The sequence below is a fragment of the Mobula birostris genome, chromosome 1 (genome assembly GCF_030028105.1).
Source record: "Mobula birostris isolate sMobBir1 chromosome 1, sMobBir1.hap1, whole genome shotgun sequence".
NCBI classification, from domain to species: domain Eukaryota; kingdom Metazoa; phylum Chordata; class Chondrichthyes; order Myliobatiformes; family Myliobatidae; genus Mobula; species Mobula birostris.
This window is the reverse complement of record NC_092370.1, coordinates 12,217,671-12,245,411: the sequence shown is the minus strand read 5'-3', so window position 1 is coordinate 12,245,411 and position 27,741 is coordinate 12,217,671. Positions and strand designations below refer to the sequence as shown.

Here is a 27,741-nt window from a genome sequence, read left to right as displayed (position 1 = left end):
TTTTGGGACCCAGAATTGAAAGGTATAGCTTTATTACTGCTCTCCTGTTAATGATCATTTTCAATTGGCCATCACAGTAGCACACCAGTTACCTGAATACTTGCAAGCAACTCTTCCTGCTTTTTCAGGTTTTTCTGCACTTTGTCTGTGTGGCTTCCATAAATGCGATCGAGCTCAGTGACAGAAATAACTTCTTCATTGATGGCACCGTCCTGAGCCAATGCTGTCAGAAACTTGCTGGACATGTCGAACTCCACGGACTTCAAGTTATTCTCCAGCGTCTCCCTCTCCTTCTTCACTTCATCCAGGGAAGCAAGGAGTGTCTTCAGATGTGTAACAACCTAAAGGCCATCCATAAAGGTAAATCTCAAAAAATATTCTTAACTCCTTGAACATTTTCAAGTTTTACAATAAAAGGCAATACTACTTCAAAAGTTTTATGAATGGCAAAAAAAATTGAATGCAGCTTTGTTTACAAACACTACATTGAGGAGAAAACAGATCACAGATCGTGACAACGTTGCAAATCTCAAATCCAGAAAACAGTGTCGTGGTATCATACAGCATGGAGGCAGACCATGCAGTCCAACTGGTCCAGGCCACCCATTAGGCACCTTCCATATTAACCCCACCTCCCATCACTTGGTCTACAGCCTGCTATGATTAAGTGATTCAAATGCTCATCAAGAAACCTTGTAAGTGCTCTCAGTGATTCAGTTTCAACCACTCTCCCCGGCGGCGCACTCCAGCTACTTGCCACTCTCGGGATGAACAAGGGCCCCCCCAAGATCCCCTCTACATCTCTTCCTCCTTGCTCTGTAGTAATGACCTCTAGTTTTATCATGCATTACCTGCAGTCTGCTGTATCTATATCCCTCAATTTTATATACTTCAGCATGTTCCCTGTTAACTCCCTCTGCTCCATGGAGAACAGACTTGGGCTTCTCCATTCTCTCTCAAAGGAACTGCTCCCTCCCAGGTAGCAGAAAGATTAAAATTAAAGGTATTTGTCAGATGTAAATCAAAACCTGCATCGTGTGCACCAAATCAAATCAGCTAGGCAGGCCGAAAGGTCGCCACACTTCTGACATCAGCTCACTAACCCTAACCTTAAGTCTTTGGAATGTGGGAGGAAACCCATGCGGTCATGAGTAGATCGTACAAATTCCTTAGTAAACCGCGATAGGCAATTGCTGGTGCTGTAAAGTGATACAGCTGTAGTTGCATGATGGTAACCACTATGGTTAGCTGGTAAATCTCCTCTCTACCCTATGATTGTGAATGGGTCAATGACAGCACGGTTGTTCGTCTGCGACCATTTTTGTTCTCAATTTCAAGCAAAGAGCAATGTTGATTCTATAGAATCATACAAGACAGATTTGTGTGTTCTGGACATATCATATCCAGTTATAGAGTCATAGAAAAGTTCAGCACAGAAACAGGCCCTTGGGCTCATCTAGTCCATGCCAATCTATTTAAACTGCCTACTCCCTTCGATCTGCACTGGACTGTAGCCCTCTGTACCCCTACCGTCCACATACTTATCTGAAACATTCCTATCCAAACTTCAATTAAACGTTGAAATCGAGCTGCCACTTGTGCTGGCAGCTCGTTCCACACTCTCACGACCCTCCGAGGGAAGAAGTCTCCCCTTAAACTTTTCACCTTTCACATTAACCCATGACCTCTGATTGTAGTCCTACCCAACCTCAGTGGCTTTAACCCTATCTTTTCCCTACATAATTTAGATACTCAGTTGCAAGAAAATGTTTGTGAACCCTTTGCAATTATATAGTTTTCTGCACCAATTACTTATAAAATGTAGTCTGATCTTCATCTCAGTTACAATAATAGACAAACACAATCTGGCTCAACTAATAACACACAAACAATTGTACTTCTTGTTAATACTGAGTACAGTATTTAAACAATCACAGTCTAATTCAAAAACGTATGTGAACTTCTGGGGTTTTACAAAAGCTATTTGGAGCCAGGTGTTCCAATGAAATGAGATTGGAGGTTTGGGTTGTAGAGATGCCCTGCCCTATAAAAAAAAGACACACAAAGTCAGGTTACTGACAGAGCCTGCTCTTCTCAAGAAAGATCTGTTTATGTGCACCATGCCTCGAGTAAAACAACTTTTAGAGGACCTAAGAATTGTAGAGATGCAAGAAACTGGAAAAGGCTACAAAAGCATTTCTAAAGACCCGAGTGTTCATCGGTCTACAGTAAGAGAAATTGTCTGCAAATGGAGGAAACTCAGTACTGTTGCAATTCTCCCTAGTAGTGGGCGCCCGGCAAAGATCACACCAAGAGTACAATGAGCAATGCTGAAGGATGTGAAAAAGAGTCCAAGGATAACAGCAAAAGACCTGCAGAAATCTCTACAACTTGCTAAGGTCTCTGTTCATGGGTAAACTATAAGAAAAAACAGAACAATACTGGTGTTCATCAAAGGAAACCACTGCTCTCCAAAACAAAAAACATTGCTGCACGTCTCAAGTTTGCAGAAGACCACCTAGATGTTCCACAATGTTTCTGGGACAGCATTCTCTGGACAAATTAGACAAAAGTTGAACTTTTTGGCAGAAATACATACCGCTAGCTATGTTTGGAGGAAAAAGGGCACTGCACACCAACATCAAAACCTCATCCCAACAGTGAAGCATGGTAGAAGGAGCATCGTAGTTTGGAGCTGGTTTGTTGCCTCAAATTAGACAGCTTGTAATCATTGAGGGAACAATGAATTCAAAATTGTACCAAGACATTTTCAGAAGAATGTCAGGATAGCAGTCCATCACCTGAAGCTTAATAGAAGCTGGATGATGCAACAAGACAATGATCCAAAACACAAAGTAAATCAACAAAAGAATGGTTTAAAAAAAAGAAAATTTGTGTTTTGGAATGGCCACGTCAGAGACCAGACCTTAACCCAATTGAGAAGCTGTGGCATGAGTTGCTTATGCAAGGTATCCCAGAAATATTGATCAACTGAAACAGTTTTGTATAGAGGAATAGTCTAAAATTCCTCCTTGCTGTTGTACAAGTCCGATCAGCAACTACTTGAAATGTTTGGTGGAGGTTATTGCTACTAAAGGAGGTTCTACCAGTTTTTAAATACAAGGGTTCACATACTTTTTACCAGCCTGGACTATGAATGATTAAACAATGTGTTCAAAAAAAGACATGAAAAATTCAATTGTTTGTGTGTTATTTGTTTAGGCAGATTGTGTTTGTCTACTATTATGACTTAGATGAAGATCAAAGCACATTTTATGAGTAATTAATGCAGAAAACCGTGTAAAAGAAAAGGGTTGACGAACTTTTTCTTGCAACTGTATATTGCCATTATATTATCACAGGGTGACAGTACATTGTAGTTCTGCTGTTCATAGGGATGGCCTTTGCAGGGGATCCCAATCTTTATGATGCCATGGACTTCTACCATTAACCAAGAGGTCTGTAGAACCTAGATTAGAAACCCCTGTCTTATGGTAAGCAGTATTGAACGAGTATATTTGAGGATACGAGTGTCAACTGCAAAAACAAATTTAATGATCTTGGGAGTAATGAATAAAAATCATGATTATAGATAAATTACACAAAAAGTCCAAATGATGCCAAAAGAAGAGATTGTCAACGCATCTTAATTTGGCTTATATATGAAATAAAAATAGGCAACGCAAACAAAGAGGGAAAAGAACTGGCTTGCCCATAGAAGGTAGAGAATGGTTGGAGATAGTTGCCTGGAGATCGGTGGCCAGTGTTGTTCCACAAGGATCTATTCTGGGACCCCGGTTGTTTGAGAATTTTATAAATGACTTAGATGAGGAAGTGGAAGGGTGGGTTAGTAAATTTGCAGGTGACATAAAGGTGATAGTGTTGTAGATAGTGTAGATTAAGGTTGTTGGAAATTACAACGGGGCATAGATAGGACGCAGAGCTCGGCAGCAAAGTGCCAGATGGAGTTCAATTCGGGAAAGCGTCAAGTGTTTCACTTTGGAACGTTGAACCTGAAGGCAGAACACAGGCTTAACGGCAGGATTCCTCACAGAGAATATTGAGAAAAAGAGGGATCTTGGGGTTCACACCAAGACATCCCTCATAGTTGATGTGCAAGCTGATTGGATGGTTAAGAAGATATATGGTGTGTTCATCTTCATTAGTCGGAAGATTGAGTTTAAAAGCCATGGGAAAATGTTGCAGCCCTATTAAACTCTGATTAGACCACACTTAAGAGTATTGCTTTCATGTTGGATGCATCATTATAAGAATGTGGAAGCTGTAAAGAGGCTGCAGAGGAGATTAACCAGGATGCTGCCTGGGTTACACAAAGTGATGGGTGCATTTAACACCCTGCCAGGGTGGTGTAGGGAGCAGATACATTAGGGACACTTAAGAGACTCTCCTACAGGCACAAAGAGGAAAGTAAAATGGAGGACTATGTGGGAGGGAAGGGTTAATTTAATCTTGGAATATGTTGAAGGATTGCCATAACATTGTGGGCCGAAGGGCATTTACTGGAATGTTCTATGTCTCTTCAGGTCACATCTGTGGAAGGAGAGAGTTAATTTGACCTTCTGTCACATCCATCCACAAGCTCAGTAGAGTTTTCTGTATAGGTCCTTCACGCTCTCCGAATAGCTCAGTAGTTAATGAATGGTGGCTTTGACAACAATTCAATACTGTATTTTAAACACCCCATAGTGTGTTGTAGTGAGTTTACTGTTTTTGGGGAACTATCCATGACAAAGCATTTGCAAAGTGCAGCCACACAGCTCTTACAAACCCAAGTCTAATTCAGATCGGTGGCGAACTCAACCATAATGCCCAGTGGAGAAATGACCTTCTAAAATTACCATCAGCGCTCTAAAGGAATTCAAGCACCAGTAGCCCTCATGTGATGATGTCAAAAATCAATCTGTTCATCTGTCATGGTAGATTGCGGCAGTTACCACTTAACCTAGATATTGGGAAATATCTGAGAGATATTAATTTTATTTTTATTTAGAAATACTGCATGGGACAGGCCCTTCCAAGCTCAATAAGCCACATATTTAATCCAAGCCTAATTACAGGTCAATTTACAATGAGCAACTAACCTAGCATCCAGTAAGTCTTTGGAACGTGGGAGGAAACTGGAGCGCTCAGAGGAAACCCACGAGGTCGCGGGGAGAAGGAACAAGCTCCTTATTGACAGCGGCAGGAATTGAACCTACTGGTACTGTACTGTGCTAACCACCATGTTACTGCGCTGCCTTAATCAACTTTATTCCTCATACACACTTATGCTGATTAGGAATTTGCTGTGGTGTGTTGGTCAGGACGCGACATTTAACAAAAAACAGCAACATTCAGCAACTATAAAGAATCAGGATCAGGTTTATATGTTGTGAAGCTTCTTGTTTTGTGGCAGCAGTACAATGCAATATATAAAAATACTATAAATTATGATAATTTACAATATAATTGCCATTATAAAAAATGGTTTAAAGTGTTTACAGTGTAGGCTAGTGACTGAGGTAATAGATAGGGTAGGGTGCTTGAAACTCTATCAGCCTGGCATGAATCAGAAAGGGTGAAACTCATCAAGAATAAAACTATTTATGCATATAATTTTCTTATCACACTGATTTGCAGATTGGGTCTATCAATCTCAATTACAGTATTTCTAATCTATTCTCTTCCACGTGCCCCGATCTCCACCCTTACTATTAGCATCATATTATTGTCTCAAAGCACTGAAAGCAGACAGTAAATCTCATTTTACCTCACTTCCTTGAAGAGATTTGGTCGGATTACCGGATGGTATGGCAGCATTCAGCTCTGCCTCGGGTTTACACAGAAGGGCAATAATTTCACCGTGAGCAGCATAACGTTCTTGGACCACTTTATCCGCTTGGATGGCCTTATCCAGAATACTTCGGAAATTACCTCCCTCTTGGAAAAGGGGGGGGGGGGGGGAGAATGCAGAAGCACATTAAGTTTACCGCACAGTTAGAACTATATGGTAAATCTCTTTTACCAGTTGAGAAAACCTGATCAAGCAGGAAGGCCTACAAGTGCAAGAAATTAAATAGATGTTAAACATGTCCAACCACTTCAATAAATAATGACTTGGTGAATCATGTTTGGACTTCACCTCCACTTCCCTCATGAGGACTGGCTCATGGACGTCTAGCTTCCTCCTGCAGTCAATAATTGGCTCTTGCATTTTGCTGACGTTGAGTGAGAGGTTACTGTTGTGACACCACTCAACTGGATTTGCAATCTCCCTCCTATATGTGATTCATCATCACCTTTAATCCAGCCAACAACAGTGGTGATGACAGCAAACTTAAAAAACATTAATCTTAACCTGGAATTTTTCCTAATAACTTTTCTACTACTTATGCTAGGTTCACAGAATTGCAATTTATCAGGCTTTTCCTTTCTGCTCTTTTGCAAAATCAGATCTCCAGACATCTGGAACCCGAGTTGCTTAAACATCCCAGCCAAAGCCCCAGAAAACTAACACCAAACAGTATGCATTGAAGGTGAGAGGGGGTAGGTTTAAGGGGGATGTTCTTACCAAGAGAGTGGTAGATGCCTGGAACACAGCCTGGTACAGTGGTAGAGGCAAATGCACTAAAGGCTTTTAAGAGATGTTTAGATAGGCACATGGATGTGAGGAAGATAGATATTGTGTAGGTCGGAGGGTTTTTTTTAATTTACTTTTTGGCTGGTTCAGCGCAACATTATGGGCTGAAGGACTTGTTGTTGTGCTGCACTGTTCTATGTTCCAAAACTCTTCCCTGACCTCCCATACCATCCAAGGAAACTTTCCACTAAGAGGTCAGGCCTTACAGGGAAATACTAAAGCTTACAGCTGCCTTGCAGGAATAAAGTTCAATTGGGAGGCAAAACTTCAGAATTCTCTTGCGCAAAAGATATCAGCTCAAATGTTAGTTTTGAATATAAATGGTGTTTATTATTAATGATGGCTGAACTAAACACCAACAGCTGGGGGGTGGGGGGGGAAGACCATGGACAAAAAGCAGCAGTTTCCATCAACATGATTAATATAATATAGCAGCTGAACTTGGAAAACATACTCCTCTGCAGCAGGTTTTCTATATTCCTGACACACTGAAGCATCAAGTTTAAAAACTGAGTTTACTTACCTACTCGTAAGGGTTTGTACAGTTCATTTGAAGGAGTCCTTTGCCAGCGTTCTTTAAACTTTGATTTCAGTTCATTATCAGTCACTTCCTCTTGATCCAGTACTTTCAATGACTAAACAGAAATTTGAATATAAAAACATAAACCTTCTTGTATTGAACCCATCAAGTCACAGATTTCAATGAGATCTCATTTCATGTTTCTTAACCACAGACAACTAAAATCTACCACATCTACCTTCATACAGTACACCTGCGATCTCCGGAACCCATCTAGTGAATCTTTGCTATGTGTGACTGTGAAATGGAGAGCTGTGTACAAGGGAAGTGAAAGATTGATGTTTGAGTAGGTCAACATCATGGGCCACTTTAGTAAGTAAAGCATATTGTGTTTGTCTCTTTACCAAAGAAAAAATTTGATTGCTAGAAAGGAAATAGAACATATAAACAGTGGCCACTTTACTAGGTACAACTGTACGTCTGCTCGTTAATGCAAATATGTAATCAACCAAACAAGTGACAGCAGCTCGATGCAGACGTAGTCAAGAGATTCAGTAACTGTTCAGACCAAACATCAGAATGGGGAGAAAATGTAATCTAAGTGACTGACCATGGCAGGACTGCTGGTGCCGGACAATGTGTTTTGAGTATCTGCCAATCTCCTGGGATTTTCATACAGAACAGTCTCAAAGGTTTTCACAGAATGATGCAGAAAAATAAATAACATTAAATAAGCAGCAGTTCCGTGGGCACAAACACCTTGTTAATGAGAGATGTCAATGGCCAGACTGGCTCAAGCTGACAGAAGGGAACAGAAACTCAAATAACCACGTTACTACAGTGCTATACAGAAGAGCATTTCTGAATGTGCAACACTTCGAACCTTGAAGTGGATGGGCTACAGCAGAAGACCATGAGCATTTAAGAGGTATCTAATAAAGTGGCCACTGAATGTATCTGCTCTATTTCCTTTTCAGCATACATACTCTTTCTTAGGTAGAGATAAACACTATACTCTATAGTGCATTCTTACCAAGGACCTATGTAATAAGTACGCAGCACAGACACATTTGCTCCTGCACTCAAAACCTCGTGATAAGGGCCAACACACCATCTGCCTTGCTGATTGTTACACCTGCATGTTGGCTTTTGGTAACTTAAGCACAAGACCATAAGGCTTATCCCAGAACATCAACTTTATCCAATGTCTCACTCTGCTTTTCTCTTCTCTGGGGTCAAAGAGAATTCTTTTAAAAACATCATATTGCACCTGCAAAGCGTCTGTACCATTATGAATTAAACACATTATAATCAATAAAAGTTAATTTCTTGCTTCTCCAAATTCCTACGTGATCCAAGTAGTCTGAAATTATATTTGTGTTCAGCTTCAAGCAGTCTATCATAAATAAGAACAATTCTGAGGAAAGAACACTTCTGAAAAATTTGTTGTCCAGTGTTATCTATATCTGCAAGTCTGCTGGAGGCTGGAGGCCGAAGGCCGAAAACAGTCTGTCCACAGGATGTTTGTCTGGTCTGTGTGTGCAGGTAAGTTGGTGGGAGAGAGGAACTGGACTTGTTTTGCTGTTGTTGCTTGTGTTGTCTGTGAACATGATGGACATGCTATGTTGGCACCAAATGCATGACGGTACCTGCAGGCTGTCCCCAGTACATCCTCAGGTTGCGTGTTGTGTTGTGTTGCATCACTCTTGATGCATTTCACTGTATGTTTCAACGTACATATGAATCTGAGTCCTTGTAAATGCTTTGTAATTTCCTCCCAGTTCAAAAATTTATGTCAAGTAAGCAGGGAAATATAACACGTGATCCAATAAATTCATTGATTAAGACTACAAAAAGCTGCAAATTCCTCTGGTACCCCTTGACACCACAAGCACAATTTTATTCCCACCTCAGCTTCCTGTTTGATAACTAAATTCTCAACCCACTTCAATACAATTTGCTCTGATCTCATTGACCAGCTCCTTGCATGAGGCCTCTTGAAAGCTTGATTAAAATTAAAATAGTGGATTCTGGTTAATCAGGGCAGATGCTTATTTGGTCCAACTCTTAAAGAACAGAAACTAATCAGAGAAATAGCTGGGATTCCCTTTGTTTACTTGGGACACTATGCTGCTTAAAAGAGATAGGAGACTGTTTCTGAATAGTTTCTAACTAGTGTTAGTCGTATGTACTTGTGTGGCCCTTAAACACCCCACCATACTTAGAGCAAACAGTTTTTAAATAGCGTCAGTTGCATATATTTGTGTTTAAAACGCTGTGGCTTTTGTCACTGATAATTGGCGAGAAATAAGCATAAAGACAATTTGGAAATGCAAACATGAGGAAATCTGCAGATGCTGGAATTTCAAGCAACACACATAAAAGTTGCTGGTGAACGCAGCAGGCCAGGCAGCATCTCTAGGAAGAGGTACAGTCAATGTTTCGGGCCGAGACCCTTCGTCAGGACTAACTGAAAGAAGAGCTAGTAAGAGATTTGAAAGTGGGAGGGGGAACATTGACTTCTCAAACTTCCACTAATGCCCCACCTCCCCCTTGTACCCCATCTGTTATTTATTTTTACACACATTATTTTTCTCTCTCTCCTTTTTGTCCCTCTGACTATATCCCTTGCCCATCCTTTGGGCTCCCCCACCCCCCGCCTTTCTTTCTCCCTAGGCCTTCTGTCCCATGATCCTCTCATATCCCTTTTGCCAATCAACTGTCCAGCTCTTGGCTCCATTCCTCCCCCTCCTGTCTTCTCCTTCATTTCGGATCTCCCCCTCCTACTTTCAAATCTCTTACTAGCTCTTCTTTCAGTTAGTCCCGATGAAGGGTCTCGGCCTTAAACGTCGACTGTACCTCTTCCTAGAGATGCTGCCTGGCCTGCTGTGTTCACCAGCAACTTTTATGTGTGTTGCAAGACAATTTGGAACTATTTTGCTCACTGTGGGTTTCAAACATTCAGGCTTGGAGATGGCAGAAATGGCCGGGAGTGGAAATGAAATGAATTCACTACTTCAACAGGCTGTTCTGGAGGCCGAAGACCGTCTGTCCACAGGATGTTGAAAGTGTTCCAGAAGGCGTTCAATAAGGTACCACATAAAATAAGGGTGCATAGTGTTGGGGTGATGTATTAGCATGAATAGAGGACTGGTTAACTAATAGAAAGTACAGAGTTGGGAGCGGTGTGCCACAGGGGTCTGTGCTGGGCCCACAACTGTTCACAATATACATTAACCATCTGGAAGAGGGGACCGAGTGTAGTGTATCTAAGTTTGTTGATGATACCAAATTGAGTGGAAAAGCAAATTGTGCAGAAGATATGGAGAGCCTGCAGAGAGATATAGATAGATTAAGTGAGTGAGCAAGGTGTCTGGCAGATGGAATACAATGTTGGTAAATGTGAGGTCATCCACTTTGGAAAGAAAAATGGAAGATTAGATTATTATTTAAATGGTGAAAGATTGCAGCATGCTGTTGTGCAGAAGGACTTGGGGGTGCTTGTGCATGAATCACCAAAGGTTGGTTGGTTTGCAGGTGCAGCAGGCTATCAAGAAGGCAAATGGAATGCTGGCCTTCATTGCTAGAGGGATTGAATTTAAGAACAGGGAGGTTATGCTGCAACTGTACATGGTACTGGTGAGGCCGCACTTGGAGTACTGCGTGCAGTTCTGGTCTCCTTACTTGGGGAAGGATATACTGACTTTGGAGGCGGTACAAAGGAAGTTCACCAGGTTGATTCCAGAGATGAGGGGGTTAGACTATGAGGAGAGATTGAGTTGCCTGGCTCTGTACTCACTCGAATTCAGAATAAGAGATCTTATAGAAGCATATAAAGTTATGGAAGGGGTAGATAAGATAGAGGCAGGAAAGTTGTTTCCACTGGTAGATGAGACTGGAACTAGGGGACATAGCCTCAAGATTCAGGGGAGTAGATTTAGGATTGAGATGAGGAGAAACTGTTTTTCCTGGAGAGTGGCGAATCTGTGGAATACTCTGCCCAATGAAGGAGTGGAGGCTATTTAAGACAAGGTTGGACAGATTTTTGCATAGTAGGGGAATTAAGGATTACGGGGAAAAGGCAGGTAGGTGGAAATGAGTCTATGGCCAGATCAGCCATGATGCTATTGAATAGCGGAAGAAGTTTGACGGGCCAGATGGCCTACTCCTGCTTCTATTTCTTACGTTATTATGTAATGTTAGGAACTATGAAGAACTTGAAGGCATTGACAAACATCCTGAATGTTATAATGAAAATGAAGATTTGGAGGATCTAATCATTGAAATGATTGTATCAAGGCCACCCATTATCTGCACTTAGGTGTCTGCACTGATTTTGTTCATTTACAGTCAATTAAAAGAACAAAGAAGCAGACACTGGATGAATTCCTCTGCTGACAACTATTAGGAACTAATACAGTTTTATAGTACTGAGATAGCACTAATAGTGCTCTAAGTTGTTCTGTTTTTCATTTAAATACACAATGTGTTACTCAGTTAAACAATAGTTTCTCTTTTCTATATCTTTTTAACTATTTCCATGAAACTTTGGGTAATTGGGGCAGCCATTTAATTGGACCAAAAGGTATTGGTCCCGATGTGTCCCAATTAACTGGAACTCACTGTGTATTAATACATATATCCAGTGGTTCCTCCCTCATTCATTCTACAAGTCGCATCCTTAAAGGATGCCAGTGGATCAATCAAACATGAACTTCATAATCAATCCATGCTGACTCCCATTTCTCTTCTCAAGGTGTTCTTTCATTACAATCATAATAGTTGAAATCAAAATTTTCCTTCTATCAACATTATGTTAGGGTAAAAAAGGATATAATGCGTTCCCGGCGTATATGACGAATGAGCCCTTCTCAAGCTTCCAGCCAGGTACAGGTCACTATTATAACCAACGTTTCGAGGGCAAACTCCACCATCTTCATGAAGATGGCAGGGACTGTCATCGAAACATTGGTTATAATTGATACCTGTAACCGGCTAGGAGCCTGAGAAGAGTTTATTCTTTATGTTAGGGTGTTCCCTGCACTCTCTCTCTTTCCCTCTCATGTATTTATATGATACTCGTTTAACATCTGAAATCATAGAGCCCGACAGTGCAGAAACAAGTCTTCTGGCCCATCTAGTCTGTGCTAAACTGCTATTCTGCCTGGTTCCATCCACCCCACAACTGGACCATAGTCCTCCACACCCCTCCCATCCATGTGCTAACCCAAACTTCCCTTAAATGTTGCAAGAGAACCCATATCCAGCACTTCCGCTGGCAGCTCATTCCACACTTGCACCACCCTGCGAGTGAAGACGTTCGCTCTATGGTTCCCCTTAAATATTTCACCTTTCACTCTTAAACCACTTCTCACCCAACCTTAGTGGAAAAAGCCTGCTTGCATTTACTCTATCTGTACCCCTCAAAATTTTGCATACCTCTATCATATCTCCTCTCATTCTCCTATGCTCCAAGGAAAAAAAGTCCTATCCTATTCAACCTTTCCCCATAACTCAGGTTTGCAAGTCTGCACAATGTCTTTGTAAATTTTCTCTGTACTCTTTCTACTGATTTCATTTCATTAGTATTTACTATTTAACATTCTGGGGGGGAAATGCGCAGCATGAGGAAAGTAAAAAGGAAATGAATTAGGTTGCCTCATCCAGGATTTCTCTGTTCCTCTGCAGAAGCTCTGGAAGATCTTTCATAAGTTGATTTATTGTCTGGAGGCCACCCTGTTGAATCACGCTGCTGGACTTCTCCAAGATTGACTGTGGGATACTGTCACCAGAAACGTCTTCTATGGCGGCAGGCAAATTCAAGGAAGCCAGAACTCTACAAAACAATTTTTAAAAAAACAATTATCCATTGCTTTTAAACATCTATCCTCCACAAACTTTCTTTGAATTGGATGTTTGCACTCTGACTGGTGAGACTATACCAATTATATTTAGGGAATTTAGAAAACTGTAACAAAATGATCTTACTCCAAATTGATGTCATGAACACTGATTTCTGTAACGTCCAGTAATTTCATCCCTTTGCTCTTCTCACTTTTTCCATTCCCCATTCTGGTTCCCTTCTTACCCCTTCCCATCACCTCCCTCTGGTTGCCCTTCTTCCCTTTCTTCCATGCTCCACTGTCCTCTATCAGATTCGTTCTTCTTCAGCCCATGACGTTTTCGCCTTAATACCTCTCAGTTGCTTACTTCACCCACCTTTCCCCATCCCCGGTCCCACCTATTACTTGCAACAAGAGAGTAAGAGGTGGAGAGTTTCTTAAATGCATCTATTTTAATGCTAGGAGCATTGTAAGAAAGGTGGATGAGCTTAGAGCATGGATTGACACTTGGAAATATGATGTTGTAGCTATTAGTGAAACATGGCTGCAGGAGGGGTGTGATTGGCAAATAAATATTTCTGGATTTCGTTGCTTCAGGTGTGATAGAATCAGAGGGGCAAGAGGGGGAGGTGTTGCATTCTTGTCAGAGAAAATATTACAGCAGTGCTTTGGCAGGATAGATTAGAAGAATCCTCTAGGGAGGCTGTTTGGGTGGAGTTGAGGAATGGGAAAAGTGTAGTAACGCTTATAGGGGTGTATTATAGACCACGTAATGGGGAGCGAGAATTGGAGGAGCACATTTGTAAGGAGATAGCAGGTATTTGTAGTTAGCACAAGGTTGTGATTGTGGGAGATTTTAATTTTCCACACATAGCCTAGGAAGCCCATTCTGTAAAAAGGCTGGATGGTTTGGAGTTTGCAAAATGTGTGCAAGATAGCTTTTTGCAGCAATACATAGAGGTACCAACTAGAGAAGGGGCAGTGTTAGATCTCCTGTTAGGGAATGAGATAGGTCAGGTGACAGAGCTATGTTTTGGAGAGCACTTCGGGTCCAGTGATCACAATGCCATTAGTTTCAATATAATTATGGAAAAGGATAGGACTGGATCCAGGGTTGAGATTTTTGATTGGAGAGAGGCTAACTTTGAGGAGATGCGAAAGGATTTAGGAGTGGATTGGGACAATTTGTTTTATGGGAAGGATGTAATAGAGAAATGGAGGTCATTTAAAGGTGAAATTTTGAGGGCACAGAAACTTTATGTTCCTGTTAGGTTGAAAGGAAAGGTTAAAAGTTTGAGAGAGTCATGGTTTTCAAGGGATATTGGAAACTTGGTTCGGAAAAAGAGAGAGATCTACAATAAATATAGGCAGCTTGGAGTAAATGAGGTGCTCGAGGAATATAAAGAATGTAAAAAGAATCTTAAGAAAGAAATTAGAAAAGCTAAAAGAAGATATGAGGTTGCTTTGACAAGTAAGGTGAAAATAAATCTAAAGGGTTTCTACAGTTATATTAATAGCAAAAGGATAGTGAGGGATAAAATTGGTCCCTTAGAGAATAAGAGTGGACGGCTATGTGCGGAGCCGAAGAGATGGGGGAAATTTTGGACAACTTCTTTTTTTCTGTATTCACTAAGCAGAAGGATATTGAATTGTGTAAGGTAAGGGAAACAAGTAGGGTAATTATGGAAACTATGATAATTAAAGAAGAGGAAGTACTGGCACTTTTAAGGAATATAAAAGTGGATAAATCTCCGGGTCCTGACAGGATATTCCCTAGGACCTTGAGGGAAGTTAGTGTAGAAGTAGCAGGGGCTCTGACAGAAGTATTTCAAATGTCATTAGAAACGGGACGGTGCCGGAGGAATGGTGTATTGCTCATGTTGTTCCATTGTTTAAAAAGGGTTCTAAGAGTAAACCTAGCAATTATCGGCCTGTGCGTTTGACGTCAGTGGTGGGTAAATTGATGGAAAGTACTCTTAGACATGGTATATATAATTATCTGGATAGACGAGGTCTAATCAGGAACAGTCGACATGGATTTGTGCGTGGAAGGTCATGTTTGACAAATCTTATTGAATTTTTTGAAGAGGTTACTAGGAAAGTTGATGAGGGTAAAGTGGTGGATGTTGTCCATATGGACTTCAGTAAGGCCTTTGACAAGGTTCCACACAGAAGGTTAGTTAGGAAGGTTCAATCGTTAGGTATTAAAATTGAAGTAGCAAAATGGATTCAGCAGTGGCTGGATGGGAAACGCCACAAAGTAAGTGGTGGATAACTGTTTGTCAGATTGGAGGCTGGTGACTAGTGGTGTGCCTCAGACATCTGTACTGGGTCCAATGTTGTTTGTCATATATATTAATGATCTAGATAATGGGGTGGTAAATTGGACACTAAGATAGGTGGAGTTGTGGATAATGAAGTAGGTTTTCAAACTTTGCAGAGAGATTTAGGCCAGTTAGAAGAGTGGGCTGAAAGATGGCAGGTGGAGTTTAATGCTGATAAATGTGAAGTGCTACATTTTGGCAGGACTAATCAAAATAGGACATACATGGTAAATGGTAGGGCATTGAAGAATGCAGTAGAACAGAGGGATCTAGGAATAATGGTGCATAGTTCCCTGAAGGTGGAATCTCATGTGGATAGGGCGGTGATGAAAGCTTTTGGTATGTTGGCCTTTATAAATCAGAGCATTGAGTATAGGAGTTGGGGTGTAATGTTGAAATTGCACAAGTCATTGGTAAGGCCAAATTTGGAGTATTGTGTACAGTTCTGGTCACTGAATTATAGGAAAGATGTCAACAAAATTGAGAGAGTACAGAGAAGATTTACAAGTATGTTACCTGGGTTTCATCTCCTAAGTTACAGAGAAAGGTTGAACAAGTTGGGTCATTATTCTTTGGAGCGTAGAAGATTGAGCGAGGACTTGATAGAGGTATTTAAAATTATGAGGGGGATAGATAGAGTTGACATGCGTAGGCTTTTTCCATTGAGAGTGGGGGAGATTCAAACAAGAGGACACGAGTTGAGAGTTAAAGGGCAAAAGTTTACGGGATAACATGAGGGGGAACTTCTTTAGTCAGAGACTGATAGCTGTGTGGAACGAGCTTCCAGCAGAAGTGGTTGAGGCAGGTTCGATGTTGTCATTTAAAGTTAAATTGGATAGCTATATGGACAGGAAAGAAATGGAGGATTATGGGCTGAGTGCAGGTGGTGGGACTACGTGAGAGTAAGAGTTCGGCACGGACTAGAAGGGCCGAGATGGCCTGCTTCCGTGCAGTAATTGTTTAATTTTTATTTATATATATGTGTGTGTGTGTGAGATATAACTTGTACTCCTTCCCCTCCCCCCACATTATTATTATGGTTCTTCCCCCTCCCTTTCCAAATTGATGGAGGGTTTTGGCACAAAGCAGGAACTGTTTATTCCCCTGCATAGATGCTGGTACCTGCTGAGTTCCCCCAGCATCTTGTGTGTGTTCTTCAAAAGTTCAACAGGATACAATTGAATTTATTTTCATTTTTCCTCACTAACAACATTATCATCATCTGCCATGTCATATGAGGTTGGCGATCATGGTCTCATGACCATGATTGTTTTTGGCAAATTTTTCTACAGAAGTGGCTTGCCATTGCCTTCTAGGCAGTGTCTTTACAAGACACATGACCCCAGACATTATCAATACTCTTCAGAGATTGTCTGCCTGGTGTCAGTGGTTGCATAACCAGGACTTGTGATATGCACCAGCTGCTCATACAACCCTCCACCACCTGCTCCCATGGCTTCATGTGACCCTGACTGGGGGTGAGCAGGTGCTACACCTTGCCCAAGGGTGACCTGCAGGCTAGTGGAGGGAAGGAACATCTTACACCTCCTTTGGTGGAGACGCATCTCCATCCCACCACCCAAACCCCACTAACAAAACACCTATTGACTGATGACCATTAGGGAATTCGAGAAGGTGGTAGATGTTGGCTTGTGGAACAAAGGAAGATCAGCACCCATATGGCACTAAATTCTCCAGCTGATTTGGGGACGAGAGATAAAGTGAAGTGGTATTAAACTTTCTGTAATTCTTAGAGTTAAGCCAAGTGCAAGGTGAGGGCCATGAATCAAATTCCTCTAACAAATAAAATACTAAATAATTTCACAATCACGAGGAAATCTGCAGATGCTGGAATTTCAAGCAACACATATAAAAATTGCTGGTGAACGCAGCAGGCCAGGCAGCATCTCTAGGAAGAGGTACAGTCGATGTTTCGGGCCGAGACGCTTTGTCAGGACTAACTGAAAGAAGAGCTAGTAAGAGATTTGAAAGTGGGAGGGGGAGGGGGAGATCCAAAGTGATAGGAGAAGACAGGAGGGGGAGGGATGGAGCCAAGAGCCGGACAGGTGATTGGCAAAAGGGATATGAGAGGATCATGGGACGGGAGGCCTAGGGAGAAAGAAAAGGGGGAGGGGGGGAAAACCCAGAGGATGGGCAAGGAGTATAGTGAGAGGGACAGAGGGAGATAAAGAGAGAGAAATATATATATATAATAATAAATAAATAACGGATCGGGTACGAAGGGGAGGTGGGGCATTAACAGAAGTTAGTATGATTCAAGAATTTTATGATGATTAAACTGAGGTTGCCAATTCATCAGATATTTAAATAGTTTATCAGCAGCTTCTAAGCATTGGAGCTTCATATTCACACTAAGATAGCCTGAAGAAAAATAATTACAATATTCTCCAATTCTACAATGCCGGTTTTCTAGTGAATTGCCAAAACTCCATTTGTTATTGGAACTACCAGCTTATCGGTACACCTTATATATGGTAAACTGTGAAAATATTATTTTGCTAATAAAGACTGAAAAATAGTCACTGTGGGCAGTTTAAATGGTTTGGCATGGACTAGATGGGCCAAAGGGCCTGTTTCTGTGCTGTACTTTTCTATGACTTTAGGGCTGTACGCAAGGTGGGTATCACAGTAACATAATGTTTTACAACACACCAAGAGTTCAATTCCCAACAGCATCTGTAAGGAGTTTGTTCGTTCACCCCATGACTACATGGATTTCCTCCCACACTCCAAGGACGTAAGCATTAGGTTTAGTGAGTTGTGGGCACGCTATGTTGGCGCTGGAAGCATGGTGACACTCCCGAGCTGCGCCCAACACATCCTCGAACTGTGTTGGTCATTGATGCCAAAGACACAGTTCGCTGTGTTTCAATGTACATGTGACAAATAAAGCTAATGATTAGAAACTTTTCTTACCCATTGGCTAGGTTTGTGGATTCTCTCATCTGTGCAATCAATCTGTTGACCAAGTCAGCCCGCCTCTGATTGTAGACGCTCAGAGCTTGCTGCACTGCCAGCGGAACCATCTTCGCGAAGAGATCTAAACAGACAAATGTTCAGAAAGATGGGCTCAAACACATTCAGAATTACTTCTATATTACTTTACAACTCAAAATATTCTTTACTTGGGGGGGTGCAGCTGTTGATTGGCAGGGAACTGAGAGTTCTATCAGTTAGGTACAATGCATTCAAAATTATGAATAAAATTTTTAACTGAACATTATTTAGCAACTTGTCAGCAATTGCATCCATTAAAGCATGTACAGTTAGCAGAATTCATCTCATGGTTAAAGACAGTTTGCTATTTTGAGACCTCCATTGGTCAGGGTTGACCATGGATGTTGTGTCCCAGCTGTCTATGTCCTGACAAAGGGTCTCGGCCTGAAACGTCGACTGCACCTCTTCCTAGAGATGCTGCCTGGCCTGCTGCGTTCACCAGCAACTTTTATGTGTGTTGCTTGAATTTCCAGCATCTGCAGAATTCCTGTTGTTTGTGTCTATGTGATATACAAGCCAGGGCAGTAGGATATGGAGAGCAAGCTGTTGCTCATGTAGCAGGCTCTCCCACTCCACACGGCTGATGAATACAAAGGAATGGTACAGACTGATACAGTTCGACATCAATGCTGTCGCAGGAATTGCCAGTCCTTGTTGAACTCAACTGTTAGAGCCTTAGGGACTGCAGCTCCAGACTTTTCCTCAGGGTTTACTCCCAAAGCCTTCCCCATGCCGCAAGGCAGTGGAGGTTAGACATTAGTGTTTTCCTTCTCCTAGAGGAGCTGCCAACCATGGCTGACAACCCCCATCTACCTGAGTTGACTGGTTTTAAGATGCCACTAATCTGCCTTTGCCCCTTCTCCGGTCAGTAGATCTGTTCCATCGACTTTAGCAGCTAAGCCACACGTGACAGCCAGTACCTAGACTTGGTTGTCAGTGGTTATTTGAGATGCACACCATTGGGAGCATTTAATAGGTAGTGGGAGCTTACCCCACTATGTCTCCTGGCTATGACAACCTTAAGGAACCTAGACTTGGGATTGTATTTCAGTAACCATACAGAGTCAAAGTTCAGCAAAAGCCACGGTTCTGAAATAAAAATCAGAAAACCTTAGGACTCTTGAGCAGGTACTAAGCATCCACGGAAAGGGTTAAAATCTGATCAATGAATTAAAAGTTTGTGCAGATTTTTGTTCTTTCTACTCCACACTGCTAAAGCTACCTTCCTTATTTGTTGCATTCCTTGTGGTATAGAGTCATACAGCAAGGAAACTGTCCATCGAGTCTCCACTGACCACAAGGCAACCATTTTTTGCTAATCCCATACAGATCTGATTTTATTCTTCCCACAAATCCATTAACATCCTCATCAGGAACCTACACATTAGGGGCAAGTTACAGTGGCCAGTTAACACCCTAACAACCTGTGGGTCTTTGAGACATGGAGGTATCTGGAGCACCATGTGGTCAGAGGGCTGTTGTCCAAACTTTACACAAACACCATAAAGGTGATGGGTCTTAAGAGAAGAATTTTAAGGTTTATCTCAACAATTGTCTTTTTATATATTTGTTAACAACCAGCACAAACAGGATGTGAAGCTTTCAAGTATCACTACATATACCAGCGCCAACATAGCAAGCCCAGAGTATTCAACAAAACCACACGCAACCAACATACAACATGCACCAAGATGCAAACAAGACAAAGGAAGAGCATGGTTGAACTGATGTACTATGAAGAGAACTTGTGAGTACTATGTTCATGTGGCTGCTATAGGAGCTTTTTAAGCCAGGTTTCAGAGCTGGAACCAAAAGTCTTGAATGACTACTGACCTCACACTTCTCACTGCTGCCATCAGGAAGAAGGTACAGGAGCCTCAAGCCCCTTACCACCAAGTTCAGGAACGGTTATTACCCCTCAACCATCACTCTTGAACCAGAGGAGATAACATCACTCACCCCAACACTGAACTGTTCCCACAATCTATGGACTCATTTTCAAGGATTCTCTATCTCATGTTCTCAATATTTATTGCTTATTTATTATGTTTGTTTTTTTTTTGTATCTGCAGTTTGTTGTCTTTTGCACATTGCTTGGGTGTCCATCTTGTTGGATTGTCTCAGGATTGTCTATGATATCATACATGTACTTTGAAAATAAATTTACTTTGAACTTTTAAAAAGCAGGTAGGGTAACTCAGCAGTGGGAGTGGTTTGGAAGTATTTAGATGGCTGATGATTACTTTCTAATACATTTTATACTAACCTTAAACTAAACATTTTCCCTCCAGAGAACAGTTAGGTCTATTCTAGAATCAATACAATGAAGCTGCCTTTTCCAAATTAAATTGGATTCTTGAAAGTCCAAAGTCAAGAGAATAAGGTTGAGAGAGACATGGATCAGCCACGATGAAATGGCAGAGCAGACTAGATGGGCTGAATAGCCTAACTCAACTCCTATGTCTTGTGGTCTATAATGATTCTTCTTCAAAAAGAATCAAAACCAGACCCAACAGCCAAAAGAGCCCTCTCTCATTGTGATCTTACCAGTAAATTTCTGACTCATGGGAACGTTGACAGGCGTGGACTTCACCAGTGTAGCTTTTCCGATTGCCTCCAAGTCTTTCACATCAGGAACGCGATCGTGATAAATGAAGTCATTATCCTTTTTCGCCGCAGTTAATGCACGGGAGATTTTGTCAGACAGATCTTTCACATTGATATACTCATCATACCTGGAGGCAACATTTTTCACCAAATCTGATCCATGCTGAGTTAAAAAAGGAGAAAACAGTGAGATCCCGGGTAGCTTAAACAAGTACATTTAAAAGTCAAGTCTTTATTTAGATTGCTTATATAACTAAAGATTAGCTTTACTAAAAATTAAAGATGTTTTTTTTGTCACATACACAGAAGCCCGCAAGTGTTGCCATGCTTTCAGAGCCAACATAGCATGCCCCCAATTCACTAACCCTAACCCGTACTTCTTTGCAAAGTGAGTGGAAACAAGAGCACCCAGAGGAAACCCACACAATGACGGGGAGAAAGGATAAACTCCTTACAGGCAGCAGCAGGAATCGAACCTGGATTGCTGATCGTAGTAAACTGTTGGGGTTAGCACGACTCTGTTAGAGCTCGAGTGCACTCCTGCTGTTCAACTCTGGCGCCGTCTGTATGGAGCCTGTACATCCGCCCTGTGGAATGCCCAGGATTTCCCTTGGGCACTCCAGTTTCCTCACACTGTCCAGAGACATCGGGTAGGTTAATTTGTCATTGTAAATTGTCTGATGATTAGGTTAGGGTTAATTGGGTTTGTTGGAGGTTGCGGCTCAAAAGGCCGGAAGGGCTTATTCTCAGTCGTATCTTCAAGTAAAATAAATTGCATTAAGCACTATGCTACTATGCCATTGATAATATAACTGAAGGGAACTATGAAAAATTGGATGGAGCTACAGCAATAAGAAACTTTAGTGAACTTCAGTTCTGAGTGTTATTTGTTTACTTTTTATTGTTGGCAAAATTTGTGCTGAAAACCACCACATCTAGCACCAACAACGATTCCACGATCAAAGTCACTCAAGTCACATTTCTTCCCCATTCTGATGGCTGATCTGAACAACAAGTGAATTCTTCTTCCTATAGATGCTGCACCAGCAATTTTTATGTGTATAACTGAATTCTTTGACCATGTCTGCACGACTTTCTGTGGTGAGTTGCTGCTTCAGGGAGAGCTGGCTAACTGGACATCCTGACTGGCTTGATAGTGAGAAGCAGTCAGGAGATCCCTGACTCATGGTTTGCCTCAGGTGTCCGTGATATGCCCATTGCTATTTGTTATCTGTATCAACGATTTGGATGTGAATGTACGAGGCATGGTTAGAAAGCTTGCAGTTGTCAGTGAAGGTAGTTATCAGGATTTCCTGAGGATTGCTGATCAGGTGGGCAAATAGGCCAAGGAATGCAAATAGTTTAATCTGGATAAGTGCAAGGTGGGAAGATGAATGTGGGTAGGACTTTCACAGTGAATGGTATAGCCCTGGGGAGTGTTGTAAAACAGAGGGATCGTGGAGTACAAGTACATGATTCCCTGAAAGTGGTGTTGTAGGTAGGGAAAGTCATGAGGAAGGTGTTTAGCATGCCAGACTCCTTCAGTCAAGGCACCGAGTGAAGTTACATTGCGATTGCACAAGGCATTGATGAGGCAACTTTTGGAATATTGTGTTCAGTTTTCATGTTTAGGAAAATGCCATTAAACTGAAAAGGGTGTAGAGGAGATTTGCAAGAATGTTACCAAAATTGATGGATTGAGTTGTTGTGCAACTTGGGACTTCTTTTTTAAAACCTGGAGCATGGAAGATTGAAGAGATGTTAAAAATCATGAGAGGCATAGATAAGATTAGATTGGATTCAACTTTATTGTCATTGTGCTGAGTACAGATACAAAGCCAATGAAATGCAGTTAGCATCTAACCAGAAATGCAAAGAATAGTGTTAATTACAAAATAACTGTGAATAAAAATTAAGTGCTACAGGGTCAATGTGCAGTCTTTTTCCCCAAGGGTTGAGGAATGAAGAACTACAGGGCATAGCTTTAAGGTGAGAGGACCTTAGGGGCAATGTTTTCACCCAGAGGGTGGTCTGTATAAGGAAGAAGCAAGCTACCAGAGGAAGTGGTTGAAGCAGGTACATTAACAAGATTTAAAAGCCACTCGGACAGATACATCCTCAAGAGAATAATCATAGTCATACTTTATTGATCCCTGGGGAAACTGGAGAATGACAGCCTTGTCGTAGTTTGGTGACTTGTGTGCTTCAATGACCCAGAGAGCTATGCTGGCTGGCGCCAGGACTTTGTGCTTTGTCTCTTGGTAGGGTCACCCATGTCAAACAGGTCAAAGGGTAAAGGCCAGACTAAGAGTGGACCACCAGTCCCTCAGGTTCAGGTGTTTAGCTCAAGGCTAACAAACCTGACTGATAAAACATAATTGTTACAGAAACAGCATTGAAGAATTCTTCTATATGTGAGTGTGACGGTATTCCTGGATGCCCACCAAGACTTGCATGAAGACAGTAGAGAAAACCCAGGGGAAGCTACTGACAAGATGAAGGAATCCCTGAACACCGCCAGAGATGGAGGACCTTCATTGCTGCCCTAAACGTCAGCGGTGCATCAGGCAGTAAGAAAGTAGACAAGTACATGAATAGGAAAGGTTGAGGCACATGGGCTGATCACAACCATCATTGTTGTCATGAACAAAGTTGGGCAAAGGGTCTGCTTCCATGTTACATGACTCCTTGACCCTAATAACCACAGTGTGAAGATTAATTTTTATATGAGAATGGCAGAGGACAGACTGTGATTTAGCAAAGAGAAATCAGTAATAAGGCAGTAAGGATCCAGTTTTAACACAACATTGCAAATAAATAAATGTATGTTTTTTCCTCCCCGGGGGAGCTTGAGTAATTGTACAACCTTGAACAAGGATGGCTGTAAAGCTGAGATCCTGAAGTAGAAAAGACGTGTGAAGTGGCACATTTAAGATCATTAATATGAGCAGAAGTTTTAAATTCAATTGTAAAAGCATGAACAAATTCAAATCTCTATTCTGTGTACGTGGAAATATGTGTTTCAGCTGATAAAATAAAACCTAGAACAGCACATCTAATATACCATTACTCCTAGGATACAGATTTAAAAATTAGGCCACGTCCGCACTACGCTGGATAATACTGAAAACGCTGGTTTTGCGTAAAAACGATAGGCGTCCACACCAAGCGTTTTTGAAAATACCTCCGTCCACATTAAAATGGGTATTTGGGCGAATCTCCTCCTACTGGGCATGCGCAGGACACATCTACAGAAAACAAGCCACATGTTTGGTGTCGAATCTCGCTGTGAAAGTGCGTGTTTGTGCAGTTACAGACTATAAAAACTTAAAAGGAAATTGCCAAACGATGGACAGCTGTTGGCTCTCGCGCAGGAGGACTTAAAACTAAAAAGAAACAAATACTGGAACGTATGGAGACAACGGACAGTATGACCCGGCTGATGACAAACATTGAAAAACTGACTAACTGTTGCATTAATAAAGCACCTTGTTAAATGTATAAAACATGTCTGCATCAGTGTTATCTTGTATTTCCATACAATGTTACATTAGGCTGTTACACATCTATTGTCAGAGAAGTACTTGTATAAGTAGGTAAACCACCTTCATACAAGCAAGGACAGAAAACAGGGCAAAGTAAGTATACTTATTTATTCAGTAAGCTATGGGTCAACGTATTTGGTGAGTACATTTCTAACTCTTCTGGCTTCGGTCTCGTTGCCGTCTGTTCTGAAATTGTTAGGTTGTGTGGGGGGTTGCGTTCAAGAAAACAATGAAATGCCGCGCTGCCGCCAACTGTTCTGGCACGTCATGACAGCATTTTTAAGAATATCCGGTTACCCCGTCCACATTATTCTGCGCAACCGGCGTTTTCAAATTTACACACTCTGGAGGGTGTTTTAGAAAAGCTCTGTTTTCAGCGGAGGAAAATGCCATTTCAGTGTGGACAGAGGGTCAAAAAGAGAAAAAGCTTTGGTTACAGATTTATATGGTCTAGTGTGGACGTAGCCTTGGACTGACCAAGGATTCTCAGCCAAAATTTTTATGGTTGGAGAGACCACTTGTAACAATAGGGCCATTAACACCATGATAAATGATATCCACTCTTTACTTTAGCATTACTTCAAAGCAGGGGTTCCTAATCTGGGTCCCACAGACCCTTTGATTAATGGTATAGGTCCATAGCATTATAACGTTTGGGAACCCCTGCCCCAGAGGGATACTTTAACTGGTCACTGATAGCTTACCTGTAATCTGGCAATTTCCTCACCAAACTTTTTCTGCTGCTTGGCCAGAAGTGACTGGTGGAACTCTGCACTGGCCTGCATCATACAGTGTTTCGCAGCTAGAACAGGTAACACTTCCTGGAAATAAAAATACTGACCAGGGGAAATGTCCAACCACAAACATCCACAGACAACAAGGGAATCAGGAAAGGGAAAAGAGAGAGGAAATTAGAATCCCATTAATGGTTTTTAGGAAGTCCGATAGGTTAATTCATTTGGAGTATAAATTGAGCAAAGTAACTGAATGGCTTGAACGTTTTGGGAAGGCAGCTCTTTCCTTTAAAACTAAACTTCACATGAACATTTTATACCAGTTGTATATAATTCATTTGTCAGAACTGAAGTTTGCAGTGCAGAATTTCAGAATTTTTTTTGTGTGCAACTGAGAAGCACACAATAAATAGCTCACTCCCAAATCTCACTCCAAGCCACTGCAGGTCACTAGTGATAGATTGCTCATCAAATCAAACAGGTTCCTCAGTTATGGTTACAGTATTTTGCTGTCAGTCATTCAGGGCAATGGACATTATCAGATCACCAAGTCACCATTGTTTCTGATTTTTAAAAGATACTTGAGCCCAGGCAATAGAGTCAAAGAAAGAAATTACCGTATATGCCTATGTGCTTTGAGCAGTAGTTTACCCTATCACTGTTGCACGGAGGCAATACATTTTTAACTTCACACCCTGAACCTTCAACTTAAAGGAAGCAAAACTTGCACAAACACGAGATTCTGTAAATGTTGCAAATCTTGAGCAACACACCAACTGTTTGTTCTCCTCCATAGATGCTGCCTGAACTGCTGAGTGCATAGTCAACAAGATTACTATATCAAGTAGCTCCATTATCCATTCTATAACATCTTCAATATTTCAAAAACGTCATCTCCTGAGGACCACACCACCTTCTCAGTCATTAAAAACCTCTGATGAATATTATGCATAAAACCATCATGAAGGGGGATAAAAAAACATGGCTTTGAGTGGTCAGGGCCATCCCTGGATTAGATACACCATATCACACTCAGGTTCGTTGTTCAGATTAAACCACAAATGTTCCTTCTAATGCAGGGGTTCCCAACCTTTTTCATGCCATGGACCAATACCACAAAGGAAGGGGGTCTGTGGACCCCAGATTAGGAGCCCCTGCTCTAATGCATCATTATTTATCCATCTGCCACTTCAGCTACCTTATACCATCCATACCACTGAGACAGTCAATTTCATTCCAAATAGAATTTTGCAGGAGCTTTGTCTCATAGACTTACATACAAACTACACTGGAATTAAACTACACAAGCACAAGAGATTCTGCAGATGCTGGACTGGAAATCCAGAGCAACCGACACACATAAAATACTGGAGGAACTCAGCATGACAGGCAGCATCTATGGAGAGGAATAAAGAATTGACGTTTCGGGCTGAAACCCTTCATTAGGAAGGAGGGTGAAGGGTCTCAACCCAAAAACAGCGACTGTTTATTCATCTCCACAGATCCTGCCTGACCTGCTGAGCTCCTCCAGCATTTTAGATAGATAGATATACTTTGTGTATTAAACTACACAACTATATTTTGCACTAGATCCTCATAGCCATGTGCTGCACAATCTGAACTCTAACACTAATTTCCCCAAACAGCAAGCAGTGCCCAACCTATTATGTCAGCATTTTAAATGGAGTTAGGTCTTTAGATGTTAGCAATTCTCTACCACTTTTAAAACTACATCAAAAACATTAAACTGACTCAGCCCTCCTGACAGGTCCACCGCTGAACACACTTTCCAATCTCACCAAGGACTCAAGTTTCTATTGAGGAGATGACAACCTGTCAAGACCCTTGAACGCTAATTCACTGAGAGATAGGTTGTCCAAACATACTTCACCAGGAGACTTCTACAGCTTGTATTGGAATTGGTTTATTATTGTCATATGTACCAAGATACCACATCCCCATAGTTGGGCATAATCCAATTCAGGTTCTCAAGGAAGCAAATATACTAACTCCTAACAATAATCAGCAGCAAAAACAATTTTTCGTGTCATTTTTGTAGAATTAATGCTCCAGTGCACAAATTATTTTAGAACATAGAGCATTACTGCACAGTACAGGCCCTTCAGCCCACAATGTTGTGCTGACCTTTAACCATCTTGAAGATCAATCTAACCCTCAGGACATTTTTAAGGTTGCAAATTTCAACTTCAGTAAATGTTGTCATTGATGCATGACTAAACCAAGTCTAAAATTTGGTGTCCAATTGCTCAAGTATAGTCAGAATCTGGCACTGGTGAATTATACAGAAGAAAAATATAGCCCAGACAGAGATTAACAGCAATCTGTAATAACTGTGAACATTGAAAATATTTGCTGCAGATCCCACAGGAAGTTGCGGTGATATTATAAAGGACAGAAAGATGGAATAGGATAGATAGGATAGCGAGAGAGAGACAATTTGGTTGTCTTGAGGCACACTTATCTGCAAGGCGAACAGGAATTTGAAAGTT

The 27,741-nt window shown here is 41.4% G+C and overlaps 1 protein-coding gene across 4 annotated transcripts in view; it reads right to left on the bottom strand.

Moving 5' to 3' along the window:
• pdcd6ip (programmed cell death 6 interacting protein) overlaps positions 1 to 27,741 on the bottom strand; it is a 100,599-nt gene that overhangs the window by 16,370 nt on the left and 56,488 nt on the right. For 2 of the 4 annotated variants that reach the window (XM_072252463.1, XM_072252482.1), the window contains exons 7-13: positions 25,202 to 25,333; positions 20,893 to 21,115; positions 18,265 to 18,388; positions 12,819 to 12,996; positions 7,164 to 7,275; positions 5,771 to 5,940; positions 93 to 341 (exon numbers count right to left, since the gene is read on the bottom strand). In XM_072252463.1, the coding sequence (XP_072108564.1) occupies positions 93 to 341; positions 5,771 to 5,940; positions 7,164 to 7,275; positions 12,819 to 12,996; positions 18,265 to 18,388; positions 20,893 to 21,115; positions 25,202 to 25,333 (1,188 nt within the window). The remainder of the gene's footprint in view (positions 1 to 92; positions 342 to 5,770; positions 5,941 to 7,163; positions 7,276 to 12,818; positions 12,997 to 18,264; positions 18,389 to 20,892; positions 21,116 to 25,201; positions 25,334 to 27,741) is intronic. The other 2 variants (XM_072252472.1, XM_072252491.1) reach the window with 1 other exon arrangement.